General features: G+C 52.9%; 2 protein-coding genes across 6 annotated transcripts; one reads left to right on the top strand and one right to left on the bottom strand.

The window, feature by feature from the left end:
* The first annotated feature begins 568 nt into the window (after positions 1–568).
* On the top strand, positions 569–9,205 carry Plekhh3 (pleckstrin homology, MyTH4 and FERM domain containing H3). Of its 4 annotated transcripts, none has more exons than XM_034505852.2 (13): positions 569–1,203; positions 3,190–3,245; positions 3,590–3,669; positions 3,777–3,968; positions 4,054–4,211; positions 4,319–4,439; positions 5,245–5,551; positions 6,148–6,355; positions 6,680–6,816; positions 7,079–7,211; positions 7,405–7,863; positions 8,183–8,374; positions 8,829–9,205. In XM_034505852.2, exons 1-13 carry the CDS (start codon positions 1,042–1,044, stop codon positions 8,985–8,987), a joined length of 2,364 nt encoding a protein of 787 aa, XP_034361743.1. In that variant the 5' UTR covers positions 569–1,041; the 3' UTR covers positions 8,988–9,205. The 4 variants fall into 4 exon arrangements, with proteins under 4 accessions (XP_034361743.1, XP_034361744.1, XP_076791897.1 ...); XM_034505853.2 differs by having other exon boundaries at positions 6,680–6,807; XM_076935782.1 differs by lacking the exon at positions 569–1,203 and adding an exon at positions 1,365–1,772.
* A 910-nt stretch (positions 9,206–10,115) lies between these two features.
* Positions 10,116–15,704, bottom strand: LOC117710712 (tubulin gamma-2 chain). 2 transcript variants are annotated; one of them, XM_034505854.2, is made up of 11 exons: positions 15,447–15,704; positions 15,068–15,180; positions 14,685–14,852; positions 14,312–14,380; positions 13,855–13,934; positions 12,494–12,620; positions 11,777–11,863; positions 11,521–11,670; positions 10,962–11,114; positions 10,722–10,883; positions 10,116–10,495 (listed from the first exon to the last, which is right to left on the bottom strand). In XM_034505854.2, exons 1-11 carry the CDS (start codon positions 15,493–15,495, stop codon positions 10,298–10,300), a joined length of 1,356 nt encoding a protein of 451 aa, XP_034361745.1. In that variant the 5' UTR covers positions 15,496–15,704; the 3' UTR covers positions 10,116–10,297. The 2 variants fall into 2 exon arrangements, with proteins under 2 accessions (XP_034361745.1, XP_076791900.1); XM_076935785.1 differs by having other exon boundaries at positions 10,409–10,543; positions 15,447–15,703.
* Between the last annotated feature and the right edge of the window lie 3,452 nt (positions 15,705–19,156).

Here is a 19,156-nt window from a genome sequence, read left to right on the forward strand (position 1 = left end):
TTCCTTTCTCAGCTTTTTCATCTCAAAAGTGGGGGTGGCTAAGATCTAAATCTGGACCCTTTTAACTCCAAAGACAGAGAGCTGCCTCTGCAGCTAACTCTCACACGCAGGTGTGGGATGCCTCGAAGATGTTAAGGCTCTTTACTTTTGCAGGGATTCCAAGGTATGACAGGTAATGACAGGCCAGTAGCCCTTCCTTCTCCAGACATTCGAAAAGGGTTTTTAATTTGCTGCTTGGTGAGCCAAGAGTTAAAACAAGAGCACGAAGGCGGTCCTACGTGACGCCACAGACACCCCGCGTCCGACCTCAGAAGCTGGGGCGTGCCTAACATCGCACCGCCCACTCCCTCCCCGTCCCCCCCCCTCCTCCCGCCCCTCCCCACTGTCACTCAGCCAGAGACACATGATGCAACCCGCCGAGGTTTTAAGCTTGGGATTGGTTGCACTGGCCGGCGCCAGGAACAGTGATTGGGCAGCGGAGGCTGTGACGCAACGTAGACCCTACCCTGTAAAGAAGGGAGGAGAGAAAGAACAGGGAAGGCGGAGGGAAGGAGGGGGACTGGAGAGGGAGGCGGGGTCTGGGAACTCTGCCCGCGCCCCCAACGCGCCAGTCCCGGGGCTGCAGGGAGCGCAGCGCGCGCCGCCCGGGCCCCGGCCACCGGACGCCCTACCGGACACCACCCTCCTTGGAGCTTGGACAACTGCCTTCCACGATCGCTGCACCAGGCACTGCTCCTACAGGGCTGGACACTACAACAAACACTACTTTCCAGCTCCGGACATTGCTTCCTGCTCCCTTCCCCCTGCCCTGGACGCTGTCTCCCCCCCTCCTCTGCCGGGGCCCAGACATCGAGCCCCCAGCGGGCTCTGGTGATAGTCTTCTTGCACCTCAGCGCTGGACACTGCCTCCTTCCGGCCCCCTTCTTTTCTCTCGTCGTACCTCATCTCTATCCAGTTCGGGTCGGAGCACCTCCAGTTTCTCAGATTCCCTGCTGCTCGGGCAAAGCTGCCCGCGCCCCCATTCCCAGGCTGCTCGCCCGGATGCCTCTCCCCGGGGGATTGTGGTGGCTTCTCTGCTGCCGTCGAGGCTTCACTCTTCTGCACCGGGACTACGGGGACGGCGAGCTTAGCGGGGACGGGGACGAAGACGAGGACGACGAGACCTTTGAGCTAAGGACCCCGAGTCCAGCGGGCGGCGGGAGGGTAAGTCTAGAGGGATTTAGAACCGTGTTCAATCTTTCTCACTACAACCCGCCGTCACGCCTGAGCCTGCTCCATACTCGGGCCAAATGCGGTCCTCTTGGCCAACTGGAAATGTGGGGGAGATTCTTGTCTGAAGGCCAGAGCCCAGGGAGCTCCAGGGGCAAGTAGCACTCGGGATGTGCCTGTGGGCCTTGCGCCGCACACAAGGCGCTGTCCACCTGCTGGGGGCCCTGAGGCAGAGGAGGCGTCACGCGTGGCCCGACCTGGCCCTGCCTCTCCCTTCCCTGCCGGGCCCGCGTCCCATCCCGTCTCCTTCCGCCTCCGCCAGAGCCAAGGAATGTGGCGAGGCCGGCTGGGCGGCTGGAACGCCTGGGTTCGCTCTGCTCTCAGTTCATGAGCACTGGGGCCAGATGCGGGAGCTCCCACCGCGGGATCCTGGGCGAGGGAAAAAAGGCATCCTAGAATTGGGGTCTGCATCAGGGACCCCACAAAGAAAAAGCTCGGGACGATGCCCCTTTGAGGACTTCTCATTATCCCGCCACTTAAGACAGAACTCTCTGCCTTCTCTGGTGAGGTTCCTGGGAAACCAGAGGGAATGGGTGAGGGTGACTTGGTTACTGATTTTTTTTTTAATCAAATCTCCCCTGGGAGAGAGACACTCAGGCACAATTGGTGTGTAAGACCTCCATCCTGCGAGGAGCTCTCTCCCACTCCCTTACCCACCAGAGGCAACCAGGCTTCTGTGTGCTGTGGCCTGGGTCCAGCTCCCATTCCCCCCTTCACCCCACTCAGGGGTCCCCAGCAAGTCCCGTGGCTCCATTTCTGGGTGGGGCGGGCTGCACCGCAGCCAGTGAAGGCGCCAGCACCTGGCGAGGGAGAGGGCAGATAAATATAGAGAGGAGGAGGAGGGAAGCAGGGGACTGCGATTAGGGGAGTTGGGGGAGGGGGGGCTCAGTACCTGCCCTCTGGTGGAGTGGTGGATAGCCCCGCTTGGAACCTCCAGAAAGGAAACGGGTAGGCTCCCAGGGAAAGAGTGGAACCTGGGAGTCCCCAAGTTTCCAGCATGGACAGGATCTCTGTCAAATAGGCCATGGCCTCTCTCTTGCCCCACCTCCACCCCCTCCTAGGAGCTCAGGGACAGGTGTCCCTGGTCCTCCTCCCCCAACCCCCTTCCTGGCTTTAGCAGTCTGGGTGCAACGGGACCATGGCACACGGCTCCTGTCTAGCTTGCTTGGCTCTGGGTTGATTTTTGACCAACATCAGACCCCAGGTTACAGTTGAAGTTCCTAAGCAGGGGTTTGTGTATGAGAAGGGTAAATTTCCAAGTAACCCTTGGCCTGAAGAGTAGCCGCTTGTCCCCCTGAGCCCTAGCAAGGGGGTAGTGTGTCAGTTTCTTCAGGGTTGTCTGCAAAGTAACACACAAAAAGCTCTTGGAGAACATCTTCTGTAAAAGGGTCCCTCTTCCCTTCCATCAATCCTGCACTTTCCCTGGGAGCCCATCTTCTTCCCTGGAGGTTCTGAGCAAAGCTAGGAGGGTGAAGGAAAAAAAAATTGGAGAGGCTTCCACGGGTAGAAGGGACTTCATCACGTCTCCAGTTCGGAAAGATGGAGAAACTAAGCCCCAGAGATGGGAGGGGACTTTCGCAAGGTATGGCAGTTGCTTAGTGGTACAACCTCTATCAGGGGAACCCAGATCCCCTGACTCCTAGCCTGTGTTTCTCTGCCCACCCCAATACCCTCATGGTTGCATTTTCAAAAGGCAATGGATATAAGTCTAGAGCTCATGGCTCTCGGGCTTTCTCTAGTGGTCCACAGAGACTTGTATGTAGAAGGGACAATCCCAGAGTGGCTCTGGCTCTTCCTGCCCGATCACAGTCGGACTTCGGACACTCCTTCCTCAATCTAATGAGTGATGTCCTGGGCTCATATGAAACCATTGGTGCTAGGGGTCAAGGCCTCTGAATATATTCTTGCTTATCTCCCTAGGGTTCCCTGGACGTTACACTGACTCAGCCTACAAGGAATGGGCCGATCTCAGACAGGTGAGCTTCTACTTGAGTCTCTTAGTTCGGATGCTGCAGCTAGTTCTTAGGACCCCCCTTCCTTGCCATCTTCCCTCCCCAAGTTGTGCAACAAGGGAGAGGCCTTGTGCCTCCGGACGCTGTGGTTTGGCTGGGGTCCCAGGGGTCGGTACAGCCAGGGGCGCGGGGAGGAAGGGGGGTCCTAGTTATTTCTGGTGCAAGGTCAGAACGGCCCCGCAGTTCCCACAGCCTGGAGGATGGGTGCCCAGCTTGGAAGCATGTACCCCTTGTAGTCTGGGGAACCCCTAATAAGGAGGCGGAGTGGAGGCCCTTCAGCCTCGCCCAACTTTTCATCTCTGGTCCAGACTGCAAAGCTGGGAAGAGACCTGGAGCCTCATCCCAGACAAGGGACTTCCGGAGGACGACCCTGACGTCATTGTGAAAGGTGGGAACACCTGGGCCCAATTTTGGAGGGCCCTAAACACAGTCCTCCTAGGAATAATGTCTTCTCTTGTTAATCTCTTTCTGTCTATCCTCCACCCCCGCCCCCAGGTTGGCTGTACCGGGAACCCCGTGGAGGAGGGGCACGGCCATGGTTGCTCCCGCGCAGAGCCTGGTTTGTGCTCACCAGAGATTCCCTAGACCAGTTCAGCAGCAGCGGGAAGGGGGCAAAACGCCTCGGAAGCCTGGTCCTCACAAGCCTGTGTTCAGTGACTGGGCCGGAGCGGAGGCCCAAAGAGACGGGTGAGACATCTTGAGAATCTCCCAACCTTCATGGTAGGGGTCCCAACAGTCCCTGATTGCCCTCTGTGGCCTCTCTTTCCACCAGGTCTGTGGTCAGTCACTGTGTCTGGCCGGAAACACAGCATCCGCCTCTGCTCCCCACGCCAGGCAGAGGCAGAGCGCTGGGGGGTAGCACTACGTGAAGTGATTGCCTCCAAGGCCCCGCTGGAGACCCCTACCCAACTACTGCTCAGGGACATACAGGTAAGAGAGTTCTCCAATAAGAGCCAGCAGGGTTGTGGGTCTAGAAACTTTCAGGGCTCATAGAAAGCTCCCTTCCTCTATCAAGTGACCCTCTTCTTGATGTCTAGGAGAGCTGTGGGGACCCAGAAGCAGTGGCCCTCATCTACCGGCGGAACCCTATTCTGAGGCACACCAGTAGCGCCTTGTACGCGCCGCTCTTGCCCCTGCCCTATGAAGTCAGCGCTCCAGGTGAGTGAGTGAACCCTAGGTCAAGTCTCCTTGATGGGATGGGGTAAGACTTGGGATAAGAACTAGATAGCTGGGAGGGGTGGTGGGGGGAGGGAGAGCATTATAGGCTTCGGAGTTCTAGACATCTCCTAACTTCTCCAAGTGTACATGGGTGAACCTGAAAGCAGTCTAGACTGGAGGACAGCCAAACCAGAACAGAATAAAAACTCTGCCCGCCCCCCAACCCCGGCATTTACCCCTAAGTGTCTCATTCTGATTACTTCCTTCAGAAGCATTTACACTTCCCTATCTTTTTCATTATGCTCTTAAGACTGGGACATATCACCTTTACAGGCAGTGGGAAAACCATCACTTGGGAGAATTGGGCTGGCTTCATCTAGGGACACTTCTGTCTGCAAAGGGAGTACTGACTAGCCCAGGTCATAAAGCTCAAGGCTTACAGAATATCAGGAAGCTTGGGTTTTGGTTTCCAGGGCAGCTTTTTTTTTTCTTTTCTTTTTCTGGCTCACAGTGATGGCTCTGAGCACCCAGTTAAAGAATGTGGGGAGGGGTTGAATATATGGCCCCTAGTCCTTCTTCCTTACTAGAAAAGGCTAAGCAGGCTAGTGAGAGGGGCTCATGGGAGGCACAGGTTGAGAGTTTGGGTCTGTGGACCACTGCTTTTCCTTTCACTCGTACCCTCCTTTCCATGCCATCCCCTGTGCCCTTAAACCCCCTCTGACCTTCCTCTGGATCATGCCTTCCTCCCAGGGCGCTGCTCTGTGTCCCCTCTCCAAACCATCCCTCCACCCCCACCCTCCCGCAGGTCCAGGCTACGCACCCTTACGAGAGGAGGCAGTGAGGCTGTTCCTGGCACTGCAGGCGCTGGAGGGGGCACGGCGCCCCGGGCCCCTGATGCAGGGTGTGCTCCAGACCTGTCGGGACCTGCCTGCACTCCAGGACGAACTTTTCCTGCAGCTGGCTAAGCAGACTTCAGGTCCTGCCGGTCCCCCTGGGCTCCCTGCTACTCAAGATCCTGCAACCCTGCGATATTGGCAGCTTCTCACTTGCATGAGCTGCACCTTTCGGCCAGGGGGAGCTGTCCGAGGGCACCTCCTGGGGCATTTGGAGAGGTAAGAGCAGAGGTGTCAGCCAAAAAGCCACAGGGCTGGGAGAGAATGGACAAGACCGGTGTAATAGTTTGAGAAACGGAGAACCTAGATCCAAAGAAGGGATGAGACATGCCCAAGAGCTGGTCTGGTGCTAATAATATATTCAGTACCTTCATGGGAATTACAAGATCATATCCCACGTGTGACCAGGTGAATCACAAGGAGGCACTCCCTTTGGAAAAAAATATAAAAAGGGCAGAATTTAAGGAAGCATAACAACGTGGTTGGATTTCAGATTTTAATCACCCCCAAGATCAAGCTGGAGGAAGTAGGCGGGCCAATTGTAGGAAAGCAGGCAGGAGACTTCGAAAATAATTCAGTTCCCTGTAAAACACCCGGACACATTAAGGTTGTAGTCAAGAAACATGAGATATGAGGAGGAAACTGACCAGATGTAATGAATTTTTTTTTTCATGCTGGGCAGTCGTACTTAAAACCTCAAGCACGCTAAGCAGCTACTGAGTTAATGTATTTCCACCCTTGGTCATGTAAAATAAATTACAATAAAAGAAAGAAGCTTTTGGAACACACTGGTCCTTGGATTCCTTCTACTTCAGGACGGAGCAGGCACTCCCGGACTCAGAACTGGCAGAATATGCACGTTTCATCCGGAAAGCTCTGGGCCGTACCCGGGGCCGAGAGTTGGTGCCTTCACTAGCGGAGATTTCTGCACTGAGCAGACGGCAAGAGCTGTTGTGTACCGTGCACTGTCCCGGAGCTGGAGCCTGCCCTGTGTCCATCGACTCCCACACTACAGCGGGAGAGGTGAGGCCAAAGAAAGCGCCCCCACCCCCACCCCCAACCTCCGCTTCCACTTCTGAAACTCGCCTTCCAGCTTTGTTTGTTTGTTTACCCACAGTACTGGTGGTTGAACTCGGGGTCTCCAGTACAGTACACACCCTTTCTAGCTTCTCTTCTCATGCCCGGCTCTACCATTGTTTGCCCCTAGTCTCAGATTTGTTTAGTTGGAAAGCCAGCATGATGGTGACAAAAACTAAGGGACCCTCTCCAAGTAGGATCAGAATTCTGAAAAAAAAAAAAAAAAAAAGACTCCCGAGGGATCTGACTTTCATCTTCTCTTTTTTCTAGGTGGCTCGAGAGTTGGTGGGTAGGCTAGGTTTGGCCCGGAGCCGGAATGCATTCGCTTTGTATGAGCAGCGAGGGGCCCAGGAGCGAGCCCTGGCTGGGGGGACCCTCGTGGCCGACGTGCTCACCAGGTTTGAGAAGTAAATGTCCAGCCCCAGCCCTGCGCTTTATTAGCCAATCCACTTAGCTTTTGTCTATCCCTGAGCACGTTTATCGAGGCGTGCCAGTAGCTCGCTGATCCGCAGACAAGTCCTTACCCGCCAGTGGTGTGTAGTCTGATTTAAAAAGCTCGCCAGGGCCCCGCCCCCAAATGTGTCTTGGCCCCGCCCCTTCCCCCCACTAGCCTGCGTCCAAAGGGCCCCGATTCCGGTTCTCAACGCATCTTTTTTTTCCCTTCTGCAGTTTGACCTCAGAGGGAGCCGGACTGGAGGACTCGCCCGACTCCGGGTGGAGACTGTGCCTTCGTCTTCACGGGCCTTTGCACCCAGAAGGGCTATCTCCAGAGGGTCACGAATTGCCTTTCCTCTTTGAGCAGGTGGGATCTCTGGTTTTCACGCCTCCAGACCGACCAAAGCTCGAACATCTCTTATTCCCAACCATCTTCATTTAATTATTGTGGCAACGTCAGCCCACTAGAGACGTTTCCCAAACCCAGACCTCCCCAGATTCTATACCCAGAGGTGTCTTTACAGCTTCTCCACTGACGCCGCCGCGTGCCTCCCTTGCAGGCTCACGCTCTGCTGCTGCGCGGTCGGCCGCCCCCACCCGACGACACGCTGCGCGCCCTGGCGGCGTTGCGCCTGCAGAGTTTGCACCGGGACTTTTGCCCACGGGGACCTCTGCCGCTCCTGGACCGTCTGCTGCCGCCCCCCACCCCGCCCCTCGAACAACCGCCGCGCCCTACCCGGAGGCCACCGCCGTCCGCCGCCCTGCTGGCCGGGGCGCTCTGGAGCCCCGGCCTGGCCAAGAGGCGGGCGGAGCGTGCCCGGCGTGGCGGGACCAGCCGTTCGACGGGAAGCACGGCCCAGGTGGGAGGAGGCGGCGCCAGCACAACGGCCGCGGTGCTAGGTGGCTGGAAGCGGCTGCGGGGCATGGGCCAAGCTGAGGCCATGGCTGCCTACCTGGCTCTGGCGGCGCAGTGTCCGGGGTTCGGCGCTGCTCGGTATGACGTTCTGGAGCTGAGCACGGTGAGGGGGAGAAGGGAGAAGGGGACTCTGGTGGTCCAAGCACCGACCTTTATCCCAGAGCCACAGGCTTCCCTCTGTATCCCCAGTGAGGGTCATATCATTCGCCACATCTAGAACAGCTAGCTGCCCATCTCAAACCCCTGGAATGTCAGGCTTTTGGGCTTGCACCTCCAGGTGCTTTTGACCACTCCATACCTGTGCTGTCAATCAAGGGTCAAGGAAGCTTCCGGGGGTCACAGCCATCACAACCATCTCACTTACCAGAAATAAAGATGCATCGGCTCTGCCTTTGACCCTGACCCCACCCATCTCTCTGCAGGAGCCTGGTGGAGGTGCTCCACAGAAGCTATGCCTGGGTCTTGGAGCAAAGGCCATGTCTCTCTCCAGGCCTGGTGAGACAGAACCCATCCACAGCGTCAGCTATGGTCATGTGGCCGCCTGCCAGCTAATAGGCCCTCACACCTTAGCACTAAGGGTGGGTGACAGCCAGCTCCTCCTCCAGAGTCCTCAGGTGAGAACAGGGGTTGTCTGTAGAGACTAGGGTTCCAGCTGTGGTAGGAAGCAAGCTTAAGGACCTTTCAAGGGATCTGGGGGGAGTCAAATGATAGACTAAGACTAAGACAGTCCGAAGAGTAACTGGACAGGAAGCCACTGGAGAGTCCTGAAGCACTGGGTAAGTGGGGAGGGATTCTCACAAAGATAGCCTTAAGATATAGGGAAAGAGATGTGTGTGTGTGTGTGTGGGGGAACCACAAGGGCAAGGGCCTAGGGAAGGGTGAGGCTAGCATTTGGAGAGGGTAGGGGGATGAGTGTGAAGGGAGAGAGGTGAAAGGGAAGAGAAAGTTGTCAGGCCTGGAGCATGCAGGAACCTACCTAGCGGAAACTTGAGCCCTGGAGCTTGGGAAGAAATCGGAAAAAGGGAGTCCAGTGGGCCCGGTTGCACACTGCTCTCTGCCCTCTGTTAGGTGGACGAGATCATGGAGCTGGTGAATGCCTACTTGGCCAACCCCTCCCCAGAGAGGCCCTGCAGCAGCTCTGGTCCTCCAAGCCAAGACCTGCCGGACAGCTCCCCTCCCAGCCAGCACCAAATTCTGGAAGAGCCCCAGGGACAGTCTGGCTGCTAGAGGCAGCTGCAGGACTAAGCCTGCCAAGAGGTCAGGACTTTTCTTTTTGCCTCCAGCCTGAGACAGAGTGCTCTGAGATTTGAGGCAACCATGGACCCTTTTTGGCCCTGCAGGGACAGGGTACACCCACACCCGAGGGCAGCAATGGGTGTGGACAGTTTTCTAGTTTGTTTCTTAATTTATTTGTAGAAGAAAAAAATTGTTATTTACACAAAGCCTTCCTGTGGGAGTGTTGTCGGTGGGAGAAGTTGGATTTCCATGCTCAACACCACCACCCCCTTCCAGGACACCCACACACTGGGCTTTTACCAGGCACTGAAGAGAGTCTGGATACCACAGAGCTCCACCCTCCTTGACCTTCTGGACTTAACCTCCTCCTGGCCACTATGCCATCATCGGGTGTTGGGTGGGGCGGGCAAGAAGGCAATGCTGGAAGCTGGCATTTACTCACCCCTGTTTGCCGTTGAGTGGTATGAGGGTGGCCTCCTGTCATCCCTGGCCTTCAAAGGCGGTGTGTCATCAAGACAGGCATTATCCAGGTCCTCCCTGGGTGTTCATTCAGCTCCTGGGCCCTATCTGGGTCCATGTTTGGTTGCCCCATGCTTTCTCAAAATGAAATGGAGAGATGGCTGGGGCCGAATGCACATGTAGACACATCTCTGGTATGGTCGGTGCAGGCCTATTCTTGAATTCTTATCCTGTCAGGTTGGTTAAGTACTGTTAAATTCCTGGAGAGTATATACTGGTGGTCCTAACCAAAGGGACTCCTACGTCCTAGCTATTCTGACTTGCTCAGAACACCATGGCCCCTTTGCCCTTAGACCCTGTATCTCTTCCTTGAGTATAAGAGGTTAAGGCAACATCGCCCAACTGGGAACAGGGGCATAGACACTGAGGTTATAATAGGTCAGGAATTTTCAGTAATCCCAAGAGAGGAACTGACCCCTAGGAAAACAGACTGGTTCGAGGTAAGGTGGGAACCGTGAAAACACACTAAGACCTGTGCTAAGGCATGAGTTGGAACAGGTGAAGGCCAGCCTACTGTCATGTGCCTGGATATGAAAGGTGTGCTCACCCGGCCGCCGCCCCCCCCCCCCATCCCATAATCACAGACCAAGCTCTGCTGGCTTCATCATCAAGCTATTACTTTATTAGAACTAAACAAGCCAGTCAAGAGCAAGGAATGAAAAGGAAAAGCCAGGAAGCTTCTAGACTGGATATGAGCCCAGAAATGTGATGTGAAGTTGTGTCAGACGGTCCAGGCATGGTGGGGGCTGTGCTTCTTGTCCAGGGGACAGCAGAGAATAGAATCACTGCTCCTGGGTGCCCCAGGAGATGTAATCCGGCCGGGTGGCAGCGTGGTACTCATCAATCAGCTCCTGCACCACCTCCCTCGACCTGTCCATCTCCTCAAAGTTGTCCTTGAAGATGTCCTCTTTGCGGAACTGCTCCAGGAAGGCCCCCCTCTTCCATAGTTTGTCATATTGCTGGCAGGAACTTTCAAAAAGCTAGAGGGAAGGAGTGCCTCAGAAAGGCATCCAGCGCAGGACACAGAACTAGGGACAGACAGACAGGGCGGGGGTGGGGGTGGTGCTGACAACACTAGGGAGTGGAGCAGAGTGGCCAAAGAACAGAAGCTAGGGGTGTGGCTCAGAGCAGGGAGAACTACCTACTATTCCTGAAGCCCCTGGTTTGATTTCTGGTAACACAAAGACAACAGGAGACTGTGCTCACCGAAGAGATACTGGTGTGGTTGGCCATCATGAGCCCACTGACCCGGTGGGCTGAGGGCAGGTAGGGAGACTTCCTTGACAGAGCCACCTGGATGCTGGCTGGGCCCCAGGGGATGAAGTTGGCCAATTTCCTTTCCCGGATCCTCTGCAGGCTCTTGTGGACCTGGGGTGGGCAGAGAGGTGGTGGTTGCTGCTTCTCCATCCTGTGAGTCCCAGGCTAGGGTGAAGGGGCCTCCCTTACCTGGGTGGGGTCCACCTCTCCCTGGATGATGTTGAGGATGGCGATGTAGCAGTGGTTGGTCTGACGATCCCGGCCTGTGGACACCATCACATTCTTGGGCTGTAGCAGGCGCCTCATGACATCCAGGACCGTTGTCTTCCTCACACTGGCCACCTGAGGGAACAGGGACCAGGTCAGCAATCAGGGAGCAACCCAGAGATACATGGACAGAGGAGAAGAGTCAACTCTGTCCCCACTGGCTTGCAGGTGGCATGGTCTCAGGGGACTGTCTTTAGTCCAGGTCTGTGCCGAGTCTCTGACATGGGATTAGGATCATGGCTCTCAGCTCACCAATCCCATGCCCTTGAGCAATGGGCAGAAGCAGATCCCCATGGGCTCTGCTCCTGCAGGAGCCAAAGGTAGGAGGAGAAAGAAGAGACAGGGCCACAAGCTGGTGGCAGTGTCAGTCCCTGAGAACAGAACCTGGGGAGGTGGGTGGAGAAGAGCTGCAAAGAGTGGCTCCTGGAAGAGTATGGAAAAGGGAAAGGCCACAGTTCCAGGACACCGCGGGGGCTCTTACTGACTGGTCCGTGGTGAGGGGGGTATAGCCAGTCATGAGGAAGTGCAGCCGAGGGGTGGGAATGAGCGAGGCGATGAGGCCGATGAGGTCATTGTTCATGTATCCAGGGTAGCGCAGGGTGGTGGTGCTGGCTGACATGATGGTGGACACCTGGCAATGGAAAAGACTGCATTATGGGACTGGATGGAGGTGGAGCATGTCTCCTCTGATGATCCTCTCGCAGACAGTGGGCTTGCATTCCAGGAGGGGGACTCACCAGCTGGTTGATCTGGGAGAAGGATGGGTTCTGGATGTGCAGGCGGTCTGTGGCGATCCGGTTCAAGGCTGTGTTGTCCAGCACCACCTGGCAGGATACAGGGGCTCTGTAACACCTTCTGAGGCAAAAGGGGACCTTGAAATAAGATAATTCTTAATGTCTGTAAACTCCCAAACCAGAAAGTGGGTTTGCTACCTTCAAAGAAATTTCTTTTTTTAGTCTTGAGACTAGATCTCAGGCCATAGCTCAGACTGACTTGGAACTTAATTATGTAGCCCAGGCTATCCTTGAATGAATAGTGATCCTCCTGCCTTAGCCTACTGAAAAATGGAATTATAGGCATAAACCACCATAGCCACCCAAGACAACATTTCTAAATAAATAAAGCAAGACAACTTTAGTTTAAAAAATACACACAAAGGAATCTGGCCTTGTCTGAATAATGGAGGGAAGGTTTTGCTACTAAAGTGACCTTTGAGTTCAAGCATAAGGAGACACTGAAGAAGCAAAATGAGGTATATGTTGGAATAGGGGAACACTGTTGAGAGTTTTGCTGCCCCCAAATCCTGGAAGGAACTTGGAAGCTGGGATCTTAGTTCGTAACTTGGCCCACATGTCATGGTTTTGTTGGGCGTTTTGTGTGAGCCAGGGCCAGAGAAGAGCAAGGGCAAGTCTTAGAAGGTGAGCGAAGTCCTGGCTCAGTCTTCCTTTGCTCACCACACAGTCCGCATTCTGGGTCAGCCTCTTTAGGGTGAGGAGGGAGTTGTAGGGCTGGACCACCACATCACTCGTCTCGTTCTGGTTGGGAAACACAGAGTATGTCTGCACCAATTTCTTGGGGTACCTAAGGGCAAAGAAGAGGGAGGCACTGTGAACTCAAAGGACCTCCCTGACCATCAATCTCCTTTCCAAGTGCCACTGAGCTGGTATACAAAAGGATGAAGAGCACACCTCCGTCCTCAGCACCCAAAGGACAAGCCATGTTCTGTAGGTCCCAAGGTAACATCCCATCTCCCTGCCCAGATTTTGCTTACAAGGTGTTCTCTGGATGGTTCTGTCCCTGTGACTCAAGGAGGAGTGGCAAACAAACAAACAAACAAAACCCAAAAACTTCCAGCTCAAGGGGGAACAGTAACACAACATGGGAGGAAACTATCTAGGAATTCTGCTTTAGTTCCTGTTACTATGACATATACCTCAGCAAAAAGCAACATGGGAAAGAAAGGACTTATTTGGCTTTCAGTTCCAGGTTACAATGCATGATTTCTGGGAAGTTAAAGCACGATGTCCACAGTCAAGAGCAGAGGGAATAAATGTGTGGATCCTTGCTTGCCAGCTGGCTGCTAGCTTTCTCCTCTTTTATGCTGTGCAGGAACACTTGCCTAGGGAATAGTGCCACCCACAATGGGTCAGGTCTTCCTGTATCAATTAACTATCAAGACAGTCCCTTCCACCAGACATGTTAACAGGTCAGCTCTCTTACTGACTGATGAGATGGTGTTGGTGTGTGTGTGTGTGCTATTTTATTGTTTTTTTGTTTTTTGTTTTTTACTTCTACCTCCCTTCCAACCTTTATTCCACCCCGATCCCTTCCAATGCCCCAACACTAGATAGGGGAGAAAGAAGGCTAGAGGGAAAAAGGAGCATAGCCCTCTTTAGACTACTTCCTGCTGCTCCAGAGTCCCCAGAATTAAACTATCTGCAGCTGGCAAAGATCACACTCCTGCTAGTGCATGAGGCAAATCATTATCACCCGCTGTGAAGCAGTCTCTCACCCCACATCTGGGATTAAAACAAAACTTTTCATATAATATAACTGGGTTTTAAAAGAAACCAAAATTCTCACTACAGCAAGGTAACTGACTCAGTGGGTAGGGTAAAGATGCCTGCCACCACTCTTAATGACCTCTGAGGTTCCTGAGATCCACAAAGAGAACCAACCTGGGCACACTGTCCTTTGACCTCCACAGGTATGCATCGAGAGGTATGCCTCCCCCAAAATAAATAACAATGTAATTAAAATATTAATCAGCACACCAAAGAGGTTAGGCTAATGAGCTCCTTAAACACAGGCTTACCTGTCATTCAGTCGCTCAAGGAGGTAGGAGCCCATACCGGAACCTGTCCCCCCAGCAATGGAGTGACACAGCACAAATCCCTGTATGGGGAGAGAGAAAGAGGCAGTGTTCAGGTATCTTAAAGAGAGATTTCAGCTTTGTCTCTAAGGCTGCTTGGAAAGGCTCAGAGACCAAGGAGATTCTGATTTCCCTAGAACGAGACAGTGCCTTAGTCACCTTAATGCACTCTATATGATGTCCCCTAATGGATGTTGAGTTGAATGTTTCCATCACATCACGTGTTTAAATCGTGCTTGATCCTCTCCCTGCCCACCCCAGCACGCTTCACTGTGGAAGACCCTCACCTCCCCCCCAGCACAATTCGCTGTGGAAGACCCTCATCTCTGCCCCCTGCACGCTTCACCGTGGAAGAGCCTCACCTCTGCTCCCAGCAAGCTTCACTGTGGAAGACCCTCACCTCTAGACTGTCACTTCCATCCACTTCTCGGTCTATGATGTCAAAGATGTCCTCGTGAATTTTCTCACCCTGTATGCAGACATGGGGAAGGGAAATTCAGGCCAAAGGTTCTCTTCTTAGCCTCAAGAACTCCACCCTCTGTCTCTGTCGCCATCCTGAAGCTGAGGTTCCCAAATGGAATCCTTCTCAACCGAGAAATGCTACTTTGTGAAGACTGACATAAAATTTGCATACCCTTTATAGCAGTCCCTCTTCTCCAACGCATCCATTAGTCTCTTTATTTATTTCAAGTCTAGCCTGGACAGGTCCCCAGATTTGCTTGACCCTTGCCTTGTCCCAGGCTAGGATTACCAAGGAACTCTGGGACTGACACCTGTGAGAATCCCCTGCCCCAGTTGTTGCCAGCTCCTCCTCCATGCTCAGACAGGTAGATGTTCTCTGGGTTGTAGAGCTTGGCATAGGAGGAGTTGAGGATGGAATGGATCACCCGGGGCTCCAGGTCCAGCAGCACAGCCCGAGGGATGTAATGCTCATCATCTGCCTGTCAAAGGGAAGCCAGGATGAGTCCAGTGAACTAGGATGGGTCAAGTCCTGAATCCTCCCAACTCTGGCTCCTGCAGGCCCCCTCCCTCAAGACTACCATTCTGTTCCCATCTGCCCAGTGAGTTTCCCAGCACCAGGCCGCTGCCAGTCCCTTCAGGTCCCCAGGGTCCTGGTCAAGTCACTGGGGGAGGGGGTGTGTGTGAGGGGAGGCACCTGGTAGAAAAAGACGTCCTTGCGGTCAGTGCCTTCGGTGGCGAACTCCTCTACGATGCCCTCGGGGCTGATGCCATGCTCAGCACACAGCTGTTTCCAGAACTCGAACCCAACTGAGGAGGGGGAAGAGGCCCAAGTCTGCTAGAGCCTAAGGCCTGAGGAGCCCAGGCTCAGAGGCTATTACATTCCAGAAGGTGACCCAAGATGCCTGGGTCTGGAGTTGTCACAGCCCAGGGCTGAGGAGGCAGGTCTTGCCTGGATCATCAGTAGGAAAGGTGGTTCAAGGGAAGGACAAAGGGGATTGATGGGTACCAGGCACTTCAGTGAGGCCTGAGGGATAGAACCAGAGACTAGCGGGGCACGGTGGTTGCTTGCTCACTCTGGTTGCCGCATTGGCCCAGCTGCAGGGTGATGATCTCCCGGGGCATTGCTGATCAGACGGGAGCTCGTCCGCCCGGGCCCGGCGAGGGTCAACGGCTGAGAGGAACTCCTGCCAGCCAGAGGCGCAGGGCATGGGGAACGCGTTGTCGATGTTTTGACGCGGGCGCTGGGTCTGCGCGTGTGCAGTGTCGGCCTCTCCGCAGCCGGCGGGCGGCAGAGCCCATCCTGGGCATCATTTTCTCTCATAGCTGCTGCAGCTGGAATTCAGCACAGGCGCAGAGTGAGGCCACGCTTCCTGTCACTGTGTGCGCGTGCGCACGGTAACACTTGGCGAGCTGAGGATCCCCAAGGATGTGGGGGAGGGGAGGGAGAAGCGGCCAGGTGGATGCACCAAGTGTGGGAGTCACCTGCCTACACCTGCCGGATCTGCTAAATTGAGGGGCTACATTTAAGCCAACTCTTTTCAAGTGTTGGGGAATTGAAGCTATGTCCCTGAGCATGCTAGGCAAGTAATCATTTAGCTACACAATTATCCCAAGCCGAATTTCTATTATCTGTGTGTGTGTGTGTGTGGTTTTTTGTTTGTTTGTTTGTTTTTGGTTTTTCGAGACAGGGTTTCTCTGTGTAGCCCTGGCTGTCCTGGAACTCACTCTGTAGACCAGGCTGGCCTCGAACTCAGAAATCCGCCTGCCTCTGCCTCCCAAGTGCTTGGATTGAAGGCGTGTGCCACCACTGCCTAGCTTGTGTGTGTTTATGTATATTCTTTTCTTTTTTTCTATTTGGTTTTTCAAGACAGGGCTTTTTTGTGTAGCCTTGTCTGTCCTGGAACTCACTCTGTAGACCAGGCTGCCTCAAACTCATAGATCCGCCTGCTTCAGCCTCCCGAGTGCTGGGATTAAAAGCATTCAGATATTTTCACATTCTTACACTATGAAAAATATAAAATTTGTCATTTGGGACCAGGTGTGGTGGCTTGTGCCTTCAATCCCAGCACTTGGGAGCCAGTGAGAGGTGAATCTCTGTGAGTTTTAGGTCATCTTATCTATTTATTGGATTCCAGGCCAGCTGGAGCTACATAGTGAGACCCTGGGTAATAAAATAAATCACCTTAGACTGGCAGGTATCATAAAGGCCCTTACTGCCAAGCCTGACAGCATCTGAGTTTGACTGTGGGGTCCCCATGGTGGAAAGAAAGAAATCAAGAACCCCACTCCTGCCGGGCAGTGGTGGCACATGACTTTAATCTCAGCACTTGAGAGGCAGAGGCAGGTGGATTTCTGAGTTCAAGGCCAGCCTGGTCTACAAAGTGAGTTCCAGGACAGCCATGTCTATACAGAAAAGCACTGTCCCGAAAAACAAAAACTAACAAAAACAAACAAACAAACAAACCCTACTCCTGGATTGTCCTTTGACCTCTCTATATTTGTGGTCTTAAGTATGCAAACTTGCGAGGAATAAATAAATAAATGTAATTAGAAAGTAAATCCAGACATTGGACTGAGAGCAGGGACCCCAGTGGAGAAGTTAGGGCAAGGACTGAAGGAGCTGAAGGTGTTTCCAACCCCACAGGAAGAACAACAATATCAACCAACCAGTTGCCCCAAAGAATACACATGGGGGGACCCATGGCTTTAGCTGGATATGTAGCAGAAGATTGCCTTATTGGGCACCACTGGTAGGGGAGCCCTTTCATCCTGTGGAGGCTCGATTACCCAGAGTAGGAGAATGCTAGGGTGCTGAGGCAGGAGTGGGTGGGCAGGTGGGGGAGTACCTTCATAGAGGCAGGGGGAGGCAGAGGGGATAGGGGATTTGTGGAGGGGAGACTGGGAAGGGGGATAACATTTGAAATGTCAATAAATAAAATAACCAATAAAAATTTAAAAATTTAAAAAAGAAAATATATACATATATATATTTAAAAAAGAAAGAAACTACGTCCAGGTAGAAGCATAACTCAGCCAGCAGTCAGAGCCAGAGGCAAGCCAATCTAATCTACATATTGAGTTCTAGGACAGCTGAGGTTACATTGTATCTAAGCTAAGTAATTAACTAAGATGTACCTTTTTTAAAGGTACCAAATAGTGTCTATGTAGCCCTGGTTGTCCTGGAATTCCATCTGAGACCAGGCTGGCCCTGAACTCACAGAAATCCACCTGTCTCTGACTCCCAAATGCTGGAATTAAAGGCATGTGCCACCACTGCCACACCAAAGTTTACTATTTTGACCTTTTGTAAGTGTAAGAACTTTTTGGTTTGATTTTTGGAGGGGTTGGGGAAGGACAGGGTCCCTTGTGCGATGCAGGCTGACCTCAGCATCACTCTGTAGCTTATAATCTTGATCTCTTGATCCCCCAGCTGATATTTCTCAATTACTAGCCTCACAGGCTTATGCCACCACGGCCAGAGCTTTCCTATCCTCCCTAACTAAAGCTCCACACTCCTTAATTGTCTAGTCCCACCCCTCTCCAGCCCTTGTCATTGACCATCCTTTCTGTCTTAGGGATTTGCCTTCTTTAGCTACTTAAAGGGATTCATACAATATCTTCCCCCTTGTTCCTGTCCATTTCTTTTAGGCAGCATAATGTCTTTAGGATTTCTCCAGTTTGTACCGAAGTCAGGATATTTTGGCCTTTTTACAGTTGACTAATAAACCAGGCAGTGGTGGAAGATGATTTTAGTCCTAGCACTTGGGAGGCAGAGGCAGGCAGATCTCTGAGTTTGAGACCAGCCTGGTCTATAGGGCAAGTTCCAGGACAGCCAGGTCTACATAGTGAAAACCTGTCTCGGAAAACAAAAATAAATAAATAAAATAATAGCAGCAATAAAATTAAAAATTAAATAAAAAATAAAGAGTGTGTGTGTGTGTGTGTGTGTGTGTGTGTGTGTGTGTGTGGTGTTTGAGCCATTCTTTTCTTAATGGCTGTCTTCTCCTTCTTCCTTCCTCTTGTGGTGCTGGGAACTGAACCTAGGATTTTGCTTTCACATGAGGCTAGTACCCTTCCTCAAGCCATAATCACAGCTCTCTTTTTACTTACAAAGAAACAAACATCACTGGGGTTGCAGAGATGGCCCAGCAGTTAAGAGCACTGCGTTTGGTTCCCAGCACTCCTGTATTGTGGGACAAAACTTTTCCTGGAGAGATCCAACATACACATCTATTCACCCCAGATTGGAAGTACACCACAGACCATAGTATAAAGTTGGTGAACCAGTCAGTTTTATTGGGGTTACTTACAGGGATGTGGGTGAGGGCTTACTTGCAGGAGCAGAAATGAATCACGGTGCATCACCAAAGCCCACCCAGTATGGTGACAACTCACAAAGCTGGGAACCTGGAACATGCTGCACAGTCTACAGGCAGCTCAACAGGTTGGACAGTGTTCTTTCCAAGTGACTCAGTTGGTCTACACCTCCTTCAAGCAGCTTTCTAGTTTTTGCTTCTTCCAGAAAACTCATTTGGTTTGAGAATCTTTGCAGCTCAGCTTTACCTTGTTTGAAAGGGACTCTCAGCTTTTATTGTTTACTCTGGCAGGGAGGGGTCTATTGATTCTGGTCAATTTCAGGGACTTCCTGAAGCGCTTTTGAGTTTTTTTTTTTTTTTTTTTTTTTTAAACCTTCCTGCTTCAGGAGCTTCCTAGCAAGGTAGAGTGTTTCAATCTTGAGGACATGTAATGTTTCAATCTCTGAGGAAATAGAATGTTTCAATCT

The sequence above is a fragment of the Arvicanthis niloticus genome, chromosome 6, assembly GCF_011762505.2.
Source record: "Arvicanthis niloticus isolate mArvNil1 chromosome 6, mArvNil1.pat.X, whole genome shotgun sequence".
In the NCBI taxonomy this organism is placed as follows: domain Eukaryota; kingdom Metazoa; phylum Chordata; class Mammalia; order Rodentia; family Muridae; genus Arvicanthis; species Arvicanthis niloticus.

Bases quoted from the DNA above. Each gene is read 5' to 3' on its own strand.
- Plekhh3 (XM_076935782.1), top strand. From the start codon at position 1,380: ATGTGCCTGTGGGCCTTGCGCCGCACACAAGGCGCTGTCCACCTGCTG. The intron at 1,773-3,189 runs GTGAGGTTCCTG...TTATCTCCCTAG, and splicing joins AGAACTCTCTGCCTTCTCTG to GGTTCCCTGGACGTTACACT. The intron at 6,817-7,078 runs GTAAATGTCCAG...TCCCTTCTGCAG, and splicing joins GTGCTCACCAGGTTTGAGAA to TTTGACCTCAGAGGGAGCCG.
- LOC117710712 (XM_034505854.2), bottom strand. From the start codon at position 15,495: ATGCCCCGGGAGATCATCACCCTGCAGCTGGGCCAATGCGGCAACCAG. The intron at 11,864-12,493 runs GTGAGCAAAGGA...GTATCCTGCCAG, and splicing joins CCCAGAATGCGGACTGTGTG to GTGGTGCTGGACAACACAGC. The intron at 10,884-10,961 runs GTAAGGGAGGCC...TGCCCACCCCAG, and splicing joins GAGAGGTGGACCCCACCCAG to GTCCACAAGAGCCTGCAGAG.